A 19,160-nucleotide genomic window follows, 5' to 3' on the forward strand; every position below is an offset into this window, starting at 1 on the left:
TGTTGTATGATCTGTTAAAGTGTGGTTGTGTTGACCAGCCAAAGTTTAAGTGCGGAGAAGAGCTGAAAACCGGTGCCACTACTTTGACCATGAATCAAGCGTTTTAGTTTACTTTAGTTCAGTTCAGTTTAATGCATTTGCCACGACAATTCAATAATAATGGGAGATACTAAGAATTGAACATATTAACTAATAGCAAATAAACAAAAAGAAAGTGTTGGGGGGAGGGGGTGTGGTAGGAGAAAGGAACAGACTTTTCGTCCCAACTGCAACCTAACTCCCTCAAGCTAAGACAATCTAAAATAACAAACCGTAGAAGGGTATTGGGAATCATATGTCACAATAGAAAATTAAATACAATTACAATTATCGAAACGGAGGACCGTAAGTTTCTCGCATAGGACCGGGCTACTCCGAATCAAGGACTGTGTTAAACTAGAGACTTACAGTTCACGTATTTTTTGAGATTTGCTTATATTCTCCACTAAGGTTTATTCTTCAAATTCAACATGATAATAGTTTTAAAAAACATACAAAACAAAAATGTTAATATAGGTCTGTGAACCTCTAAAGTCGTGAGACAGCAGTGTTTACTTTCATTAAGAATTACTGTAACCAACAATTATATCTACGGTCGGGAAACAACGAAAATTCAAATAACCTGGCATCTTGGTTTTTTTCGACATGATATAAGTTGGCTTGTTTGTTCAGGTCTCAAGTTTCCAGACAAGTACTGCTTTCTTTAAAGGCGAGTTTAAGGCATTGAATTAAAGGCTGCTGAGGAACTAATAATTACAACTGGTAAACTAAAGCTAATTCCACATGTCAAACACTCCAAATTCCACTGTGAACGCTGCCATTAATATGATACAAGAGACAAACAAAAAAGTAAATTTACAGATCAAAGCTGTCTTACTTTCAAAGGCTGAAGTAATCACGTTTTCGGCCATTTAGACTCACAAGATATTTGACCCAAACCCATGAAGAGAATACATAGTCATTAAGTAATAACAAAGAGTTTCATCTACAAACATGGCTGAAGTGACTGTAAACTTTCACATGATAATATAACTTGCTGAACTATACCGCACCACTGTATCCTTCCCAGATGAACTAATGTTACGATTCATAAACTCTAGAGGCACTGGACACCCGTTTAAAAGCTTTTCCTGACCGCTTAATTCGTGCTGTAACAAAGCTGATCATAGAACTAGCACACCTCCCCTATTAAACACGATAATAGATTAATGTTATTATACAATTCGTATTGAAAAGACGAATTGATACATCTAGGTTTTACAAATATATGATATATATTCCTCATTTTCATAAGGTTTTGCAAGTAAAGGGAACAAATATAGAAAAACCGACCTTGGTCGTTTGAGAAGAATAATCAACTAAGCACTTGACAAAAACAATGCACTGCCTCACGTCTATTGAAAACAAATTCTATCAGTTGGGGCTGTAAAACACTGTTTTGATTTGGAAGAAGTATTCGAGGCAAATAAAAACTTACTTTCCGTTTAAGACATACTTAGCAAGATATTTGGCGAGGGACTCGATATAACACGGCCTGGGTGCAATGGATTGAATTTCTGAGTTAGGCATTAAATCGTGCAAAACCTAGCATGCAATAAATTCGAAATAAGAGAACAGATGATTATATACAAAATCCCAAAAAGCTACAATTTCTACTCTGTTGCATATTGTCTGGGTAGGATATTAAAAATACAATCTATCCGCTACTGGAAACGTAAACAAACTCCCAACTTAATCTGAACTTGATACCACAAAATACAACGGCATGTAACAGTCGTGTTAAACTTAGCATTTAACAGCAATCTATGAAACCAACGATCCTCTAAAGTCTAAAGTCGAAAACACCGGTGCAGCGTAGTGCTGTGGCAAAACTCTGGACGGATTAACAAGCGACTCAACACAAATTTTCTGGCAAAAAGGGTTCGTGCTCTGCATTGCGAGTAAGACATGTTCCATTTCTTCCTGGGAACGCCTTGACGCTGTATTCGCTTCATCTTTTGTTTCCTTTTTCCACTTTGTTCGTCGATTTTGAAACCAGGTTTTGACTTGAGTTTCTGTAAGGTTTACCTCTAAAGCAAGCTCAGCTCTCTTGTCCTCCGTTACGTACCGCTGTTTGGCGAATTCTTTCTCCATCGTTTGAATTTGATGCGGTGAAAACAGTGGACGCTCCTTCTTCTTTCGCATAGGACTCCTTATCTTCTTCGAAAAGATTCCTATGAAGGGAAGCAATAGATGAATAGAAAATTGGTGAGTTTACGGAAAGCACTGATGCATTTTTTATCAAGTTCAAGCAATTCCTACAGGCCCGTAGCAAGGGGAGGGGCAGGGGGGGTTTGAACCCCCCAGAATGTTTGGAAGTTAAAAAACAATCTGCCAAAAACTAATTAATTAAACCAAATTAATGGGCAGCAATCAGTCCTGAACTCTGACGCTGCAAGCTTCCCTTTTCAAAACTTTTAAAAAGTTGTTTACTACCAGTTCAGTAGTTTCCTTGGCTAACAGTTTGTTTTTATATACAACAGCAACAAAGGCACTCCTACCATGTGAATCGGAAATAAGAACCAAAATGGATCGAAATCAACCATGAATCTCAAGCTGTAAAAGCTATTGAAATAAACTACAGTCAACTCTCTCATAGCGACCACTTCTCGTAGGCGACCACCCCCCGTAAGCGACCACTTCGTAAACAACCGTTTTGTTTCTCAGTTAAATACTGTTTCAAGAGCTCTCTCGTAAGCGACCACCACTCAAATTTCTTAAGAGACCGCGACCACTTTTTAGGCCAGAAATTACACCTATTATTTTGTTTTCTGTTTCCGGTAAGCGACCACCCAGCATAATCACGTATGATCGTTAGGAAATCATTACTTAGAAGTGACAAATAAAGTTCAATTCTTAATGACGCTACCCCGGACTGCTGACAGATCCTGCGTATACTTGCAGCATTTTCGTTGTACGGTTCCTTACAGATTGTTTGCTTTTATGTTTTGGACCGTAGATCTTTTCAGATACGATATGCTGTAGTTCTTTATAACATGGTTTGGCCATGTACTTGTGAAGGAAAGTTTTGCCGTTTTGCTGATTCTCGGTTTGGTCTCTATCATGTCGCTGTCGTGTTAAGTTTTCTACGCAGTCCGATCAGCCTTGCAGAACTTTCTGACAGATAATAACAGTTTACAGACAGAGAAGATGGCTATAATTAGATCTGTAGGTAAACGGGACAGATCTGTTCCGAATTGTTATACAAAGTTTCATCAGAAGAATGAATAGATGTGAAAAAAATCAAATAAATTAGTTTCTATTTGCCTAATTTTAGCTACTAAGGTAAAATTTTTATGTAATAAACTAATCAATCCAGTAGCTGGCGGTATTGTAGGCGCGCGCGAAAGAAAGTTTTGGCGTCGCTTCTAACGGCTCCGCCGCCAAAACTTTAATTCGCGCGTGCCTACAATACCGCCAGCTACGCAGGCTAGTATTACGCTTATTTTGTTGATCTCTCCCGTAAGCGAGCACCTCCCGTAAACGACCACTTTGTCGTACACCAAGGGTGGTCGCTTACAAGAGAGAGTGACTTGTTTTCAACCTCGTTCCCAGGGACTTTTCCCTAGCAGCCAAGCTAGGGAAAAGTCTCTGGGAACGAGGTTGACTTGTTTTCTGAGACATGCGATCATTTAGAGCAGTACAAATGTTCCACAATGCTGCCACAGTCGGAGTTTTACTGTCCGGTTCAAGCCAAATTTTAAAAGAGAGAGAAAATTTTTTGGCATTTGTTTACGTCCTGCTTCAAACGTAAAATTAGGAAATTTCACAAGGTAGTCCAGGTAAAAGAAACGGCAAAAATGTACCAAAAAGTGCGATGCAGGTGCAAAGTTATTGTTTTACTAACTAAATCTACTTTTTTTTTCTGTTCTCGTTGCATCTTAAACTCCCTAATCAGTCCGTGTTTTAGGTGACGGGGCGGTTAGGGGGGGAGGGGGGGTAGTTTTGTTTAACTATTTTGCTAAGCCCCCTCAGTTGTTTTAGCCTTGCTACTAGCCTCCCACGCAGTCGTTTTTAGGGGACTCGTATTACCTCGCCCTTAAAAACGACTGTGTGGGAGGCTACCTGGCTACGGGCCTGTCCTAACAAGAGGCACTTAGACAATTGAGCTCGTCCTTTATATATGATAACAACTACATTCTTTTTTAATAATAATAATTATAATAATAATAATAATAATAATAATATTTAAGAAGCTCCATCACTAAAAGTGGTTTTCATAGAGGTCCTAAAACTAGAGATATATTGTATAATGATACAACTAGAAATAATACAATATAGAGGTAAAATCGAAATATATATAAACTTAAATATTAAAAGCAGAAAAAAGACACTTCTTAAAAATTGGCAAACTTGCCGAATTTCTTACAGTTCTCTCTAACTAATTAAAGTCCATTGAAACAGTGGTACCGCGAACGATGTTTTCCCCAATTGTATTTGATTTTGGGGAGCTTTATAGTATGTTTGTTGCGAGTATTGTAGGAGTGCATATCACTCTTTCTTACAATGTCCAAAGAATGATCCAGTTGGCCATTAATACTTTTATATGCATATATACATCGATGACATTTCCTACGTTCTTCGAGATTTAGCCATCTCAAGACTGTTAATGCATCAGTTGAAGAGGAGTGAAGTGGTCTATCTAATATCAACTTAGCTGCTTTGTTTTGCAGAATTTGCAATTCATTCATTAGTGAGACATTGTCCTTGTCTCCCCAAACTAAATCAGGTAGCACTAAGCTGTTATAAAAAAGTAACCGGGCATCAAAAGGTAATTTTACAATAAATACCTTCACGTTGTTAAAACAATAAACAAAAAGTACAATATTTCCAATTTAAAATTATACTACTACCGTGGTTACTTCCGTATTTTACTTTCATGTCGCAAGATATCACAATCAGAGCTGTGTCAGTTAACTGTTATTATGTCCTACATTCATCGGCGATCTTTCGAAGAAGAAAGACTTCGTTAAATAAAATTGTAAATGGTTTGAACCCAGGAGTCATGCCATGAGTACGTAAAATATGAAAATGTGAAAAATGAAAAAGAGTTTAGTAAAAACTAGTTAAAGTTTAACATTAACCTTGGCTTATTTTCATGGCCGGTTAACGATCCTTTCAAGATGAGACCAAACAAAGTTACCATGTAGAAAGCTTGGTGGCGTGTTCTTTCCTTCAATGAAGTTAACTTTCATCTGAAGGTTACCCTTATTTCTTTCACACTAAATCATTTGCTTCTCCCTTTATTTTAGCGCATCTTGAAATAATTTAAACTTGTAATGAGATACATCGTTGAAAACACATGAAATGGAAAACTGAGGTAGAACGGATCGGTTAGCTTTCTGCATTTTAAATGACAGACAAGCGTGTTCTGGTCTAAAATCCTAAGATTTTGAATCAGAGGAACCTCCAGTTTAAAAAGAAACAGCGGCCGTATTTCGACAAAAGGAATTCGAGTACCGAAACCCTAGTACCTTGACTTCTTTTCAACAAATCGAAGTTCAATCAAGAAATTCCATGCTCTATTTTACTGATAAATTTGTCACAGGGAAGAAGTTCACTTTGCCAGAAGTAATAGAACCTTCGCAACAACAATTCATTCTCTTCTTGCAATTTTCAATCTCTTTCCTCGACGAATCGCTCCAACATTGTTGATTAGTGAATACACTGAACTCTCTTCGTTTCGTGCTACGAACAACGAGATGCAAACGTTGTCACGGATGAACAACAATCGAATCGATATTTACTATTTCTTTCTCTTTCAAATAATTCAATTTTAAATCTTACTTTCATAAAACTTATAATAATAAGTTTATTCCAACCCCAAATACAAAATACAAAAAGGGAAAAACTGAGTAGTCACGTAATTCTCATTGCTGTGTTTTGCCGAAGGCATGACATGTACATACAATTGTAAGAACAACAACTTTTTGCAATACCAAGAACTGACTCTTAATTTATATACCTGGTTGAAATATCTGGTTCCTAAAAGGAAGCGTTCCATTACCCCAAAGATAAGTGTAAGGCATACCAAAATCTTGCCAACTCTTGAGACTTGTGCATGACACATTGCTTCCAGGATTATGTACAGTGGGACAAACAACACGATGAACAAGCGGAAGAACGGGAGGAACGTTCTCGGTTGGTGAAGATGAAACACATTCTTCTGTACTCTCTTCTGGGAGATTTAATATTCTTCTTATTGAAAACGGGCTGTTTAGTCCACAACCTTGAACATTAACAGGATCGAAAGCAGAAAATTTGCCACTTCTCAACGTCATATTTTTAACCCAATGAGGTAACCTTTGGTGTGTAAAATAGGATTATTTCTTTGGGAAGGCATCTTGAATTGCAGACGTTCGCCACAAATTTCTCATGACGTTATGATTGTCATTTACAATGCACCAATCACTGTCTCCGTAAGTCGCTAACATTGACAGATGAAGTCATGTTGCTCTCATTACTGACCAATAGTAAAACGGGATTCCAAATTAATATTTTTTTCTCCAAGAAAAAACAAATCTTTATCATTGTGTGTGAATGAATAGTATGAACGTTTGTACCATTTTGTGTTTTAAAGTTGACTTATTGATATCTCAATCGAGCTCTCGGATTCTGTTTGGATTTGGTTGTGTTTTATTTAGGTTATGAATTCAGAGAACGTCGACAAAACAAATCATGACAAATAAATGAACGAGTGGCTGTTACAGTGGTTAAACGATTTGCTTTGAACTTTTCCAAGCTTGGATGTAACTCTGGGTGAGGAGTCCATCTGTTGTCTTGGAAACAAACAACCGAAGGACAGTAAGTTAAACAAGGTTCGTAGTATATTTCATGTAACCACTTTCCTCACGGAAATATTTCCATGACAACTAAAGGTAAAAAGCTGGTTGAACACGCTCATTTGCAACTTGGGTTCCAGTGATGTCAATATTTAAATGTATATGGCTTTAGTGATGTAACAACAGACAAGTGTAGGTGGGTTGAAGTTTTTGCGTGATATTTACACATTGATTTCAAGGAATGTCAACGGTTGTTCGCTACTTCTAAATAAATGTAAATCGTGTGATTTTATAACTTGTGTAGAGATCTGTCTTTTGTGTTAGCCTCCAACGGGAATCGCGTTGCTAAATTATCTACTTACACTTAAGCTGACCACTAGATGAATTTGTTTCATGGTTACATGATTTCATGAGAAAGGGTGGTAGATGGTCGCTATTTCTACAGTGGACAGTGTGATTTACGATTTGTGGAGAGATGTATATCTCTTCGATACAGAGCATTTTGTATTCGCGTTGAAGGTACTCAAATATCTAGACGGTCATCACACCCAATAGGGATAGCGTTGCTACACCCTGCACCATAGGTGCCTCAGTTCGAAGATGTTGTCGTTAGCTCCGAGAAATCGCCATTATTTTTTGAAGTTGTTTCACTGAAGGCCTTTTCATTGAGAATTTGAAAGTATTTTTCTGGTCGCCAACAACGTTGCTAGCTACTTCTCAATGACTTCTTACGTGTTACTGGTGGGCTGCAAATGTGAAATGTTCCACAGTATTTCTGGTAGACGAAGCCAGCCATCTCTTACTAAGGCCATTTCCACTAAGAACGATACTTAGAGTCAATTACCAGCTCATGACACATGATGACAACATTATCCCAATTTGACACTATAAATGGTTTGAACCCAGGAGTTATGTTACAAGTGAGTGATCATACGGGTGAGTGAAGTCTAGTCCTGAGAAGGACTACTTGAGGTGACATTGACTGACATTTCGACAACCTGTGGCGGAAGTCATCAGTCACCTCAAACAGTCCTTGTCAGAAATTTAAAACAGCCGGAACAGGCAAGCGATCATGCGTATTTTAAAATCGTGTTTTCTTGTGAAAAGTATTCAGAGATGGGGCGATTACCAAAAAAGAAGTCATCAATCGTATAGAAGACAAAGAACCAAGAATAAGTTGTTCGAAAACTCCAATTAAAATCGAATGTATCTACCGGAGGCATCGGACATGCTCCGCTTTGAATAGGACCAAGCATTGGCGCCTAAGGAGCTCCGTGAGTGATCCGACCATCTAACAATAGGAGAAATCGATTTTCCTCTAAACTGAATGAAAATCTGACATCTGTACCGTTCCTAACAATTTTCCCACTACAAACTGCAAAGGCTTCCATCACCTGTTGGTATCATGCACAATAGGTCACTTCTTACCTGAGCTAAGACCATACTCATCCTTGTCTACCTCCTCGTGGTAATATGTCTTCGAGGAATGTGACCATTTCAAGGATGCGTTATTCTCATTTCAAATATATTACGAGCCGCTTCTTTCAATTCACCATCATCCAGTCCCCTGTTTCGAAGAAAGCAGTCTACTCCAAGCGACCAACAAGTTTAACAAAATATCAAAGAAAATCATTTTGCCAGTTTTGAGACCAAAATGGAGGTCAAGATTAATGAAAACAACCCAAACCGCCGTAAGACATAGCAATCCACAATGGCGGCGCTGTTTGTAATTTTCACTGTGACCTGTTTGATGAATGTTACATCTGCTACACGCTGCGGGCACTTGGACCAACGCAGCTAAAGGCGCAACTGAAGCTGGAATTGATATCACGTAACATTGTACAGGAGAAGTAGACTACATTTTCATACAAACCGGATCTGTTGGGTCTATGAATAGCTCTAGTGTGTGTCGCTTTTTACGGTGTGTTTTTTTACTTTTCGTTTTTTATTATTATTTTTTTTAGCCGGAACCCAATCTGACTCCATCCGTGCATTAGTGCCCTTTTCCACACAGCTTAGACGACCGTCTGGCATGGAACATGAACATTTTAACTTGGCTAAAGCTGTTTCCTTCCTTTGTAATATTTTTTTCTTTTCTGAAGTTCTAGCAGCTGTTGAGAAAAAACGCCTTATGCCGTAAAAGCGATCACGAGATGTCATTTAGTGGCTTCCGCAACATGAGTTATAGAAAATGCCGCTGGCTATATGATTTAATCTAACGGTTGTTGAGACAAATATGGGCCATAAAGCGACCAGTTTACATAATTTGTTCTTTTCATTCCTCATTATCAATAATTTAGATTAATGTAATTGGATTAAACTGGCCAGCTAATTAATCTTGAGTAAGCTGAAGTATGCAAAGTATGATAGCATGAAGTAAACCATTAACCGTATTTAGCCGAGGCGGGATAGGGGGGAAAATGGAAGAAAGTGGCTACAACGACTCTGAACATTCATAACGTTTTCGATTCAGTTTTAATGGAAACACGGCCAAACTTCGTGACTTTCCATAAACTTTATCTGAAAATAATTTCCTATGTCATTTAATTGTCTTCCACAGCAAAAAGATTTTGACAGCTCTATCTTTCGAAATTTTCATTTTTTTTTTTTTTTTTTTTGCCCTTTGTGAACAAAGTATGTGTATCGACGCCACTTTTACTTGTTTTTACCACTCTATCGTTCCTTTAGTTTAATTATTTTAAGTTAATTTGAAGGGTTTTTCGACGCTTTGGATAAACGACAAATCCAAGTGTCTTTTTTTCAACGGCGCCACACCATTTAACAATTTGAAAAACTGGCTATTGACGGAATCGCAACTCAACGGCATCTGGGCAGAAACGTTCTAGGACAAAATGGAGGATCGCTTCATAAAGAAATGCGAATACCCTGTACATCGTTTTTTGAGAAATTTAGAATGGAATCGAAATGATCACTGCAAGATGAAAAAACTTAGTTAATGAAATAAACATTTTCGAGATTTTAATGTTGCTCTGAATTACTCTCTAATTTTTTTTTTTAAGTTGCGTATTGCAATGCCGATTACAATTAGATAGTATAAGAAAATGCAGGTCACCGAGCTTGTTTTTGTGTTACAATCACTCAAAGCGAAATTTAAGGCTGTTTTTAACAGTCTATGTTATGGCTATTGTAACTTATAACGTCGAGAAAAACAAATAACTTATTTGCCAGTTATTAGAAATTTATTTAACACAATTATTGTTGTATGATCTGTTAAAGTGTGGTTGTGTTGACCAGCCAAAGTTTAAGTGCGGAGAAGAGCTGAAAACCGGTGCCAGCTACCTTGACCATGAATCAAGCGTTTTAGTTTAGTTTAGTTCAGTTCAGTTTAATACATTTGCCACAACAATTCAATAATAATGGGAGATACTAAGAATTGAACATATTAACTAATAGCAAATAAACAAAAAGAAAGTGTTGGGGGGAGGGGGTGTGGTAGGAGAAAGGAACAGACCTTTCGTCCCAACTGCAACCTAACTCCCTCAAGCTAAGACAATCTAAAATAACAAACCGTAGAAGGGTATTGGGAATCATATGTCACAATAGAAAATTAAATACAATTACAATTATCGAAACGGAGGACCGTAAGTTTCTCGCATGGGACCGGGCTACTCCGAATCAAGGACTGTATTAAACTAGAGACTTACAGTTCACGTATTTGTTGAGATTTGCTTATATTCTCCACTAAGGTTTATTCTTCAAATTCAACATGACAATAGTTTTAAAAAACATACAAAACAAAAATGTTAATATAGGTCTGTGAACCTCTAAAGTCGTGAGACAGCAGTGTTTACTTTCATTAAGAATTACTGTAACCAACAATTATATCTACGGTCGGGAAACAACAAAAATTCAAATAACCTAGCATCTTGGTTTTTTTTAGCCTCCCACGCAGACGTTCTTAGGGGTTCGTCACAGGAACGCGTGACGAACCCCTACACTGTAAAAGTTGACTAGTTAAAACAACCAATTAAAATTGTCGCCAAGTGCATCTGAGAGAACCCTTTTTTTTTAGTTGGTTTGACCAATTTAAAACGGTTTAAATTAACTGGATTCTTTTGGTTTGAAATAACTAATTTAGAATAAGTTAAAATAACTATCAATTAGGTCATTTTGACCTATTTGTTTAGCTGTTTTTACTTCAATATATATGTTGTTTTAACCACTAAAAATATTAGTTTTAACCATTTTTATAGAGTTAGAATAACCAATATCCTTGGTTGAAATAACGTAATACATTTAGTTAGCGACCATCCAAAATTAGTTAATTCAACCATTTAAAAAAGTACCCGGGGTGCATCTGAGAGAACCCATTCTTTTTAGTTATTGTTAGTTAATTTAACTAAAAAAAAATAGGTTACAATAAATTGTTAATTTAACCACAAATAAATAGTTCATTTAACCCATGTAAAAGAGTTAAAATAACACATTTAAATGGATCATATTGGCAAACAATTTCGGTTACATGCATCTTTATTGAATGAACAGGCAGTCAAATATATACATATGCAGTAAACAATGGTTCCATAGAAAGGGAAATTAACGATCACATCTTATCTACAAGAAATATATCGGCTCTGAACTTTTTTTCTTTCTTTTACCTGCTAATATTCATATAATAAACAACCTAAAACTATATAATGATATTGAGAATAGTGTACATGTATGTCTACTTGTTGGCTCACATAATATAAACTGAACGATTTAAACTACTTCTTTCTGTTGAAACCTAAGTGGCAAGGTTTAGTAGAAGGAATTGCTGGATATAAGCATTTTGTCACTTGGTTAAGCTCACCAGAAAAATTCAATTTGATCATGCACAAAGGTTTTACTTTTTTCATTGTAAACTTGCTAAAATTCAACGTTCTTCATTATATCTCAAACTGCATACATTTGGCCAATCTCAGACTCAATTCTATGGAAGAAAGTGGAGTGGTTTCTATGCCATTCTACTCATCTTGCCTACCACTGCTTTAACACTTAACGGCAGTGCGTGACTGCTCCGTCTTGACTCAGGTATTAAAATATACTCAAGAAATAAATATACATTCTTGCTATGACCACCCTGGTCCTTTGGGTAGTCAGCATTGAAGCTATAGTAGCTTGCAATCAATGTGTTGACAGCACTTAAAATGTTGATTTTTTTGGAAACGGCAGACTACCATTCCTACGGCTGCCAACACCAGTGACTGGATATCATCAACAGTTGCCCCCGTCGAAATGATACGGGGTGCTGTTGTTGCCGCTATTTCATCTTCTGCACCCAAATCTGAGTCATTCTGCAACAACAAAAAATTATTTGTTGTGACTGTAAATCCTGGACATTACTTACAATCACAAACTACAAACAGCCGTTTGTAACACAATATCATCCATCAGTGCCAACCTTAAAGGAAATCCTTATGAGCAAATGGCATTAATAGAGCAACAACCAAAGCTCAGAGAGATTTTTAAGGAACGGCCACTAATCTCATACAAGAGAGGGCGTTCCGTAAAAGACATACTCGTTAGAGCAACACTATAAGTGAACATGGCTAAAATTACACGAGTGGGAGTCGCACAGGCCTATTTTTATTCCTTTTCCCTCTGGCAATCAATACAAACACCATTACGCATAGCGGTGGCATTGCATTTTGATCAAAAGGGAAGAATCTCTTAATATACAAAAGGAAAATCGCTTTATGACACGCTTGTAAAAGCAAAACTGAAAAGGCTTTTATCAACACAACGGATGCACAGTGGGAGTCGCACAGATATGTAACTTCAACCCCATAGCCCACTTTGAAAATGAGTGATGGCCTGGGTCGAGAGTAACTGCCCAAGTGATTGTGGGATTGTTTGGGGGGATGATAATAATAAGCAACGTCCCCCAAACCTTCCCGCAATCGCTTGGGCATCTACTCTCGGGCCAGACCATCACTCTTGTTCAAAGTGGGCTATTTAAACGTGATTCTTACATCTATAATCTGACCATAAATCACGGGCTATGATTAAGCAAGTCGTCAAGAGATAATTTAGTGAGAGGCAGTTCCAGTAAGTGGAACTGTAGCTGTGATTGGCTAAAATCGGGAAAGGAATGTGGCTGGAACATGAGCAGCAGTTTGTGGGGAGGAGCATTTTTGATAAGACACAGAACGGCTGCGAGGGAGACTAAGTTGAGTGAAGACTGCAATAAAAGGAACAGTTGGCAAAGCTTTGAGTGCAAACTGTTAAAGGCCAATGTGATGATCAGGATTTTGTTTACATACTCAAATGTTGGTGCCACATTACACGTCTCCATTATTAAATTACCCAGAAAGTGAAAGGGTTAAGGTAATCATCATCAAAGAAATAAAAGTCTAATTTATTTTTAGAAACAATGTGTGAAAATCAGAAAGGAAAATTTGTCTGGTAACATTAGGGCTAAAGGTCTGGAATTATAAAAATACTTACATGGCCTGTACCAACAGCATGGCAACATGCTCCCTCTCACTGAAGTGCAAAACTGGTGTCTGGGCCATTATTGTTGTGCATAACTGATGACAAGGGAATTTTGTTGTTCTGCCTGGCGAGAGGAAGCCCTTTGCTAAGCCTTGCTTAACATCAGGTTTTCACTATGTGTTGAAACAGACAAAACACAATCAGAATTCAAATAACAATTTATTTTTGGACACCTATCTTACTAACATACAAACAACATGCTGTTTTTCTTGATAAATAATCAAGTCCCGGTCTATTTGCCAGCCTGTCAGCTCATACAACTCAAAGAAATGTCTTTTAGGTGGTGAACACTGTCACCAAATTTTTCAGTTAAAACCTTCTTTATTGTATAGCCTAGTGAATAAGTATCAGTCAAAACATTTTGTGGTGAATCACAGGAACGCGTGACGAACCCCTATAAGAACGTCTGCGTGGGAGGCTAGGTTTTTTTCGACATGATATAAGTTGGCTTGTTTGTTCAGGTCTCAAGTTTCCAGACAAGTACTGCTTTCTTTAAAGGCGAGTTTAAGTTTAAGGCATTGAATTAAAGGCTGCTGAGAAACTAATAATTACAACTGGTAAACTAAAGCTAATTCCACATGTCAAACACTCCAAATTCCACTGTGAACGCTGCCATTAATATGATACAAGAGACAAACAAAAAAGTAAATTTACAGATCAAAGCTGTCTTACTTTCAAAGGCTGAAGTAATCACGTTTTCGGCCATTTAGACTCACAAGATACTTGACCCAAACCCATGAAGAGAATACATAACAAAGAGTTTCATCTACGAACATGGCTGAAATGACTGTAAACTTTCACATGATAATATAACTTGCTGAACTATACACCACTGTATCCTTCCCAGAGGAACTTATGTTACGATTTCATAAACTCTAGAAGCACTTGACACCCGTTTAAAAGCTTTTCCTGTCCGCTTAATTCGCGCTGTAACAAAGCTGATCATAGAACTAGCACACTTCCCCTATTAAACACGATAATAGATTAATGTTATTATACAATTCGTATATTAAACACAATAATAGATTAATGTTATTATACAATTCGTATTGAAAAGACGAATTGATACATCTAGGTTTTACAAATATATGATATATATTCTTCATTTTCATAAGGTTTTGCGAGTAAAAGGAACAAATATAGAAAAACCGACCTTGGTCGTTTGAGAAGAATAATCAGCTAAGCACTTGACAAAAACAATGCACTGACTCACGTCTCTTGAAAACAAATTCTATCAGTTGGGGCTGTAAAACACTGTTTTGATTTGGAAGAAGTATTCGAGGCAAATAAAAACTTACTTTCCGTTTAAGACATACTTAGCAAGATATTTGGCGAGGGACTCGATATAACACGGCCTGGGTGCAATGGATTGAATTTCTGAGTTGGGCATTAAATCGTGCAAAACCTAGCATGCAATAAATTCGAAATAAGAAAACAGATGTTTATATACAAAATCCCAAAAAGCTACAATTTCTACTCTGTTGCATATTGTCTGGGTAGGATATTAGAAATACAATCTATCCGCTACTGGAAACATAAACAAACTCCCAACTTAATCTGAACTTGATACCACAATATACAACGGCATGTAACAGTCGTGTTAAACTTAGCATTTAACAGCAATCTATGAAACCAACGATCCTCTGAAGTCTAAAGTCGAAAACACCGGTGCAGCACAATGCTGTGGCAAAACTCTGGACGGATTAACAAGCGACTCAACACAAATTTTCTGGCAAAAAGGGTTCGTGCTCTGCATTGCGAGTAAGACATGTTCCATTTCTTCCTGGGAACGCCTTGACGCTGTATTCGCTTCATCTTTTGTTTCCTTTTTCCACTTTGTTCGTCGATTTTGAAACCAGGTTTTGACTTGAGTTTCTGTAAGGTTTACCTCTAAAGCAAGCTCAGCTCTCTTGTCCTCCGTTACGTACCGCTGTTTGGCGAATTCTTTCTCCATCGTTTGAATTTGATGCGGTGAAAACAGTGGACGCTCCTTCTTCTTTCGCATAGGACTCCTTTTCTTCTTCGAAAAGATTCCTAAGTAGGGAAGCAATAGATGAATAGAAAATTGGTGAGTTTACGGAAAGCACTGATGCATTTTTTATCAAGTTCAAGCAATTCCTACAGGCCCGTAGCAGGGGGAGGAGCAGGGGGGGTTTGAACCTCCCAGAATTTTTGTAAGTTAAAAAACAATCTGCCAAAAATAATTAATTAAACCAAATTAATGGGCAGCAATCAGTCTTGAACTCTGACGCTGCAAGCCTCCCTTTTCAAAACCTTTAAAAAGTTGTTTACTATCTGTCAGTTTCCTTGGCTAACAGTTTGTTTTTATATACAACAGCAACAAAGGCACTCCTACCATGTGAATCGGAAATAAGAACCAAAATGGATCGAAATCAACCATGAATCTCAAGCTGTAAAAGCTATTGAAATAAACTACAGTCAACTCTCTCATAGCGACCACTTCTCGTAGGCGACCACCTCCCGTAAGCGACCACTTCGTAAACAACCGTTTCGTTTCTCAGTTAAATACTGTTTCAAGAGCTCTCTCGTAAGCGACCACCACTCAAATTTCTTAAGAGACCGCGACCACTTTTTAGGCCAGAAATTACACCTATTATTTTGTTTTCTGTTTCCGGTAAGCGACCACCCAGCATAATCACGTATGATCGTTAGGAAATCATTACTTAGAAGTGACAAATAAAGTTCAATTTTTAATGACGCTACCCCGGACTGCTGACAGATCCTGCGTATACTTGCAGCATTTTCGTTGTGCGGTTACTTGCAGATTGTTTGCTTTTATGTTTTGGACCGTAGATCTTTTCAGATACGATATGCTGTAGTTCTTTATAACATGGTTTGGCCTTGTACTTGTGAAGGAAATTTTTGCCGTTCTGCTGATTCTTGGTTTGGTCTCTATCATGTCGCTGCCGTGTTAAGTTTTCTACGCAGTCCAATCAGCCTTGCAGAACTTTCTGACAGATAATAACAGTTTACAGACAGAGAAGATGGCTATAATTAGATCTGTAGGTAAACGGGACAGATCTGTTCCGAATTGTTATACAAAGTTTCATCAGAAGAATGAATAGATGTGAAAAAAATCAAATAAATTAGTTTCTATTTGCCTAATTTTAGCTGCTAAGGTAAAATTATGTAATAAACTAATCAATCCAGTATTACGCTTATTTTGTTGATCTCTCCCGTAAGCGGTCACCTCCCGTAAACGACCACTTTGTCGTACACCAAGGGTGGTCGCTTACAAGAGAGAGTGACTTGTTTTCAACCTCGTTCCCCGGGACTTTCTTAAACTCCGTAAACAGTCCGTGTTTTACGTGACGGGGCGGGTTGGGGGGGGGGGGGTAGTTTTGTTTATCTATTTTGCTAGCCCCCTCAGTTGTTTTAGCCTTGCTACGGGCCTGTCCTAACAAGAGGCGCTAAGACAACTGGGCTTGTCCTTTATATATGATAACAACTACAATCTTTTTTTAAAAATAATAATAATAATTATAATAATAATAATGATAATAATAATAATAATAATAATAATAATAATCTTTTATTAGGAAGCTCCATCACTAAAAGTGGTTTACATAGAGGTCCTAAAACTAGATATATATTATATTATGTTTGTTGCGAGTATTGTAGGAGTGCATATCACTCTTTCTTACAATGTCCAAAGAATGATCCAGTTGGCCATTAATACATTTATATGCATATATACATCGATGACATTTCCTACGTTTTTCGAGATTTAGCCATCTCAAGACTGTTAATGCATCAGTTGAAGAGGAGTGAAGTGGTCTATCTAATTTCAACTTAGCTGCTTTGTTTTGCAGAATTTGCAATTCATTCATTAGTGAGGCATTGTCCTTGTCTCCCCAAACTAAATCAGGTAGCACTAAGCTGTTATAAAAAAGTACCGGGCATCAAAAGGTAATTTTACAATAAATACCTTCACGTTGTTAAAACAATAAACAAACAGTACAATATTTCCAATTTAAAATTATACTACTATCGTGGTTACTTCCGTATTTAACTTTTATGTCGCAAGATATCACAAGCAGAGCTGTGTCAGTTAACTGTTTTTATGTCTTACATTCATCGGCGATCTTTCGAAGAAGAAAGACTTCGTTAAATAATATTGTAAATGGTTTGAACCCAGGAGTCATGTCATGAGTACGTAAAATATGAAAATGTGAAAAATGAAAAAGAGTTTAGTAAGGTTACCCTTATTTCTTCCACACTAAATCATTTGCTTCTCCCTTTATTTTAGCGGCATCTTGAAATAATTTTAAACTTGCAATGAGATACATCGTTGAAAACACATGAAATGGAAAACTGAGGTAGAACGGATCGGTTAGCTTTCTGCATTTTAAATGACAGACAAGCGTGTTCTGGTCTAAACTCCTAAGATTTTGAATCAGAGGAACCTCCAGTTTAAAAAGAAACAGCGGCCGTATTTCGACAAAAGGAATTCAAGTACCGCAACCCTAGTACCTTGACTTCTTTTCAACAAATCGAAGTTCAATCAAGAAATTCCATGCTCTATTTTACTGATAAATTTGTCACAGGGAAGAAGTTCACTTTGCCAGAAATAATAGAACCTTCGCAACAACAATTCATTCTCTTCTTGCAATTTTCAATCTCTTTCCTCGACGAATCGCTCCAACATTGTTGATTAGTGAATACACTGAACTCTCTTCGTTTCGTGCTACGAACAACGAGATGCAAACGTTGTCACGGATGAACAACAATCGAATCGATATTTACTATTTCTTTCTCTTTCAAATAATTCAATTTTAAATCTTACTTTCATAAAACTTATAATAATAAGTTTATTCCAACCCCAAATACAAAATACAAAAAGGGAAAAACTGAGTAGTCACGTAATTCTCATTGCTGTGTTTTGCCGAAGGCATGACATGTACATAAAATTGTAAGAACAACAACTTTTTGCAATACCAAGAACTGACTCTTAATTTATATACCTGGTTGAAATATCTGGTTCCTAAAAGGAAGCGTTCCATTACCCCAAAGATAAGTGTAAGGCATACCAAAATCTTGCCAACTCTTGAGACTTGTGCATGACACATTGCTTCCAGGATTATGTACAGTGGGACAAACAACACGATGAACAAGCGGAAGAACGGGAGGAACGTTCTCGGTTGGTGAAGATGGAACACATTCTTCTGTACTCTCTTCTGGGAGATTTAATATTCTTCTTATTGAAAACGGGCTGTTTAGTCCACAACCTTGAACATTAACAGGATCGAAAGCAGAAAATTTGCCACTTCTCAACGTCATATTTTTAACCCAATGAGGTAACCTTTGGTGTGTAAAATAGGATTATTTCTTTGGGAAGGCATCTTGAATTGCAGACCTTGGCCACAAATTTCTCATGACGTTATGCTTGTCATTTACAATGCACCAATCACTGTCTCCGTAAGTCGCTAACAATGACAGATGAAGTCATGTTGCTCTCATTACTGACCAATAGTAAAACGGGATTCCAAATTAATATTTTTTTCTCAAAGTAAAAACAAATCTTTATCATTGTGTGTGAATGAATAGTATGAACGTTTGTACCATTTTGTGTTTTAAAGTTGACTTATTGATATCTCAATCGAGCTCTCGGATTCTGTTTGGATTTGGTTGTGTTTTATTTAGGTTATGAATTCAGAGAACGTCGACAAAACAAATCATGACAAATAAATGAACGAGCGGCTGTTACAGTGGTTAAACGATTTGCTTTGAACTTTTCCAAGCTTGGATGTAACTCTGGGTGAGGAGTCCATCTGTTGTCTT

The 19,160-nt window shown here is 37.2% G+C and overlaps 3 protein-coding genes across 3 annotated transcripts in view; all 3 read right to left on the bottom strand.

The window, feature by feature from the left end:
• The window catches only part of LOC146488633 (T-cell leukemia homeobox protein 1-like), a 120,690-nt gene that overhangs the window by 8,392 nt on the left and 93,138 nt on the right, over window positions 1–19,160 (bottom strand). The window lies entirely within an intron of this gene.
• On the bottom strand, window positions 114–6,410 carry LOC146488634 (uncharacterized). The gene is made up of 2 exons (XM_085119006.1): window positions 6,044–6,410; window positions 114–2,252 (listed from the first exon to the last, which is right to left on the bottom strand). The coding sequence occupies exons 1-2, from the start codon at window positions 6,357–6,359 to the stop codon at window positions 1,843–1,845; spliced, it is 726 nt and encodes a 241-aa protein (XP_084975132.1). The 5' UTR covers window positions 6,360–6,410; the 3' UTR covers window positions 114–1,842.
• Window positions 11,334–18,735, bottom strand: LOC146488635 (uncharacterized). Its single transcript, XM_085118994.1, has 3 exons — window positions 18,344–18,735; window positions 13,311–15,392; window positions 11,334–12,157 (listed from the first exon to the last, which is right to left on the bottom strand). Exons 1-2 carry the CDS (start codon window positions 18,657–18,659, stop codon window positions 14,983–14,985), a joined length of 726 nt encoding a protein of 241 aa, XP_084975120.1. The 5' UTR covers window positions 18,660–18,735; the 3' UTR covers window positions 11,334–12,157; window positions 13,311–14,982.

This window comes from Pavona decussata, unplaced genomic scaffold, assembly GCF_977016875.1.
Source record: "Pavona decussata unplaced genomic scaffold, jaPavDecu1.1 SCAFFOLD_9, whole genome shotgun sequence".
Taxonomy (NCBI): Eukaryota; Metazoa; Cnidaria; class Anthozoa; order Scleractinia; family Agariciidae; genus Pavona; species Pavona decussata.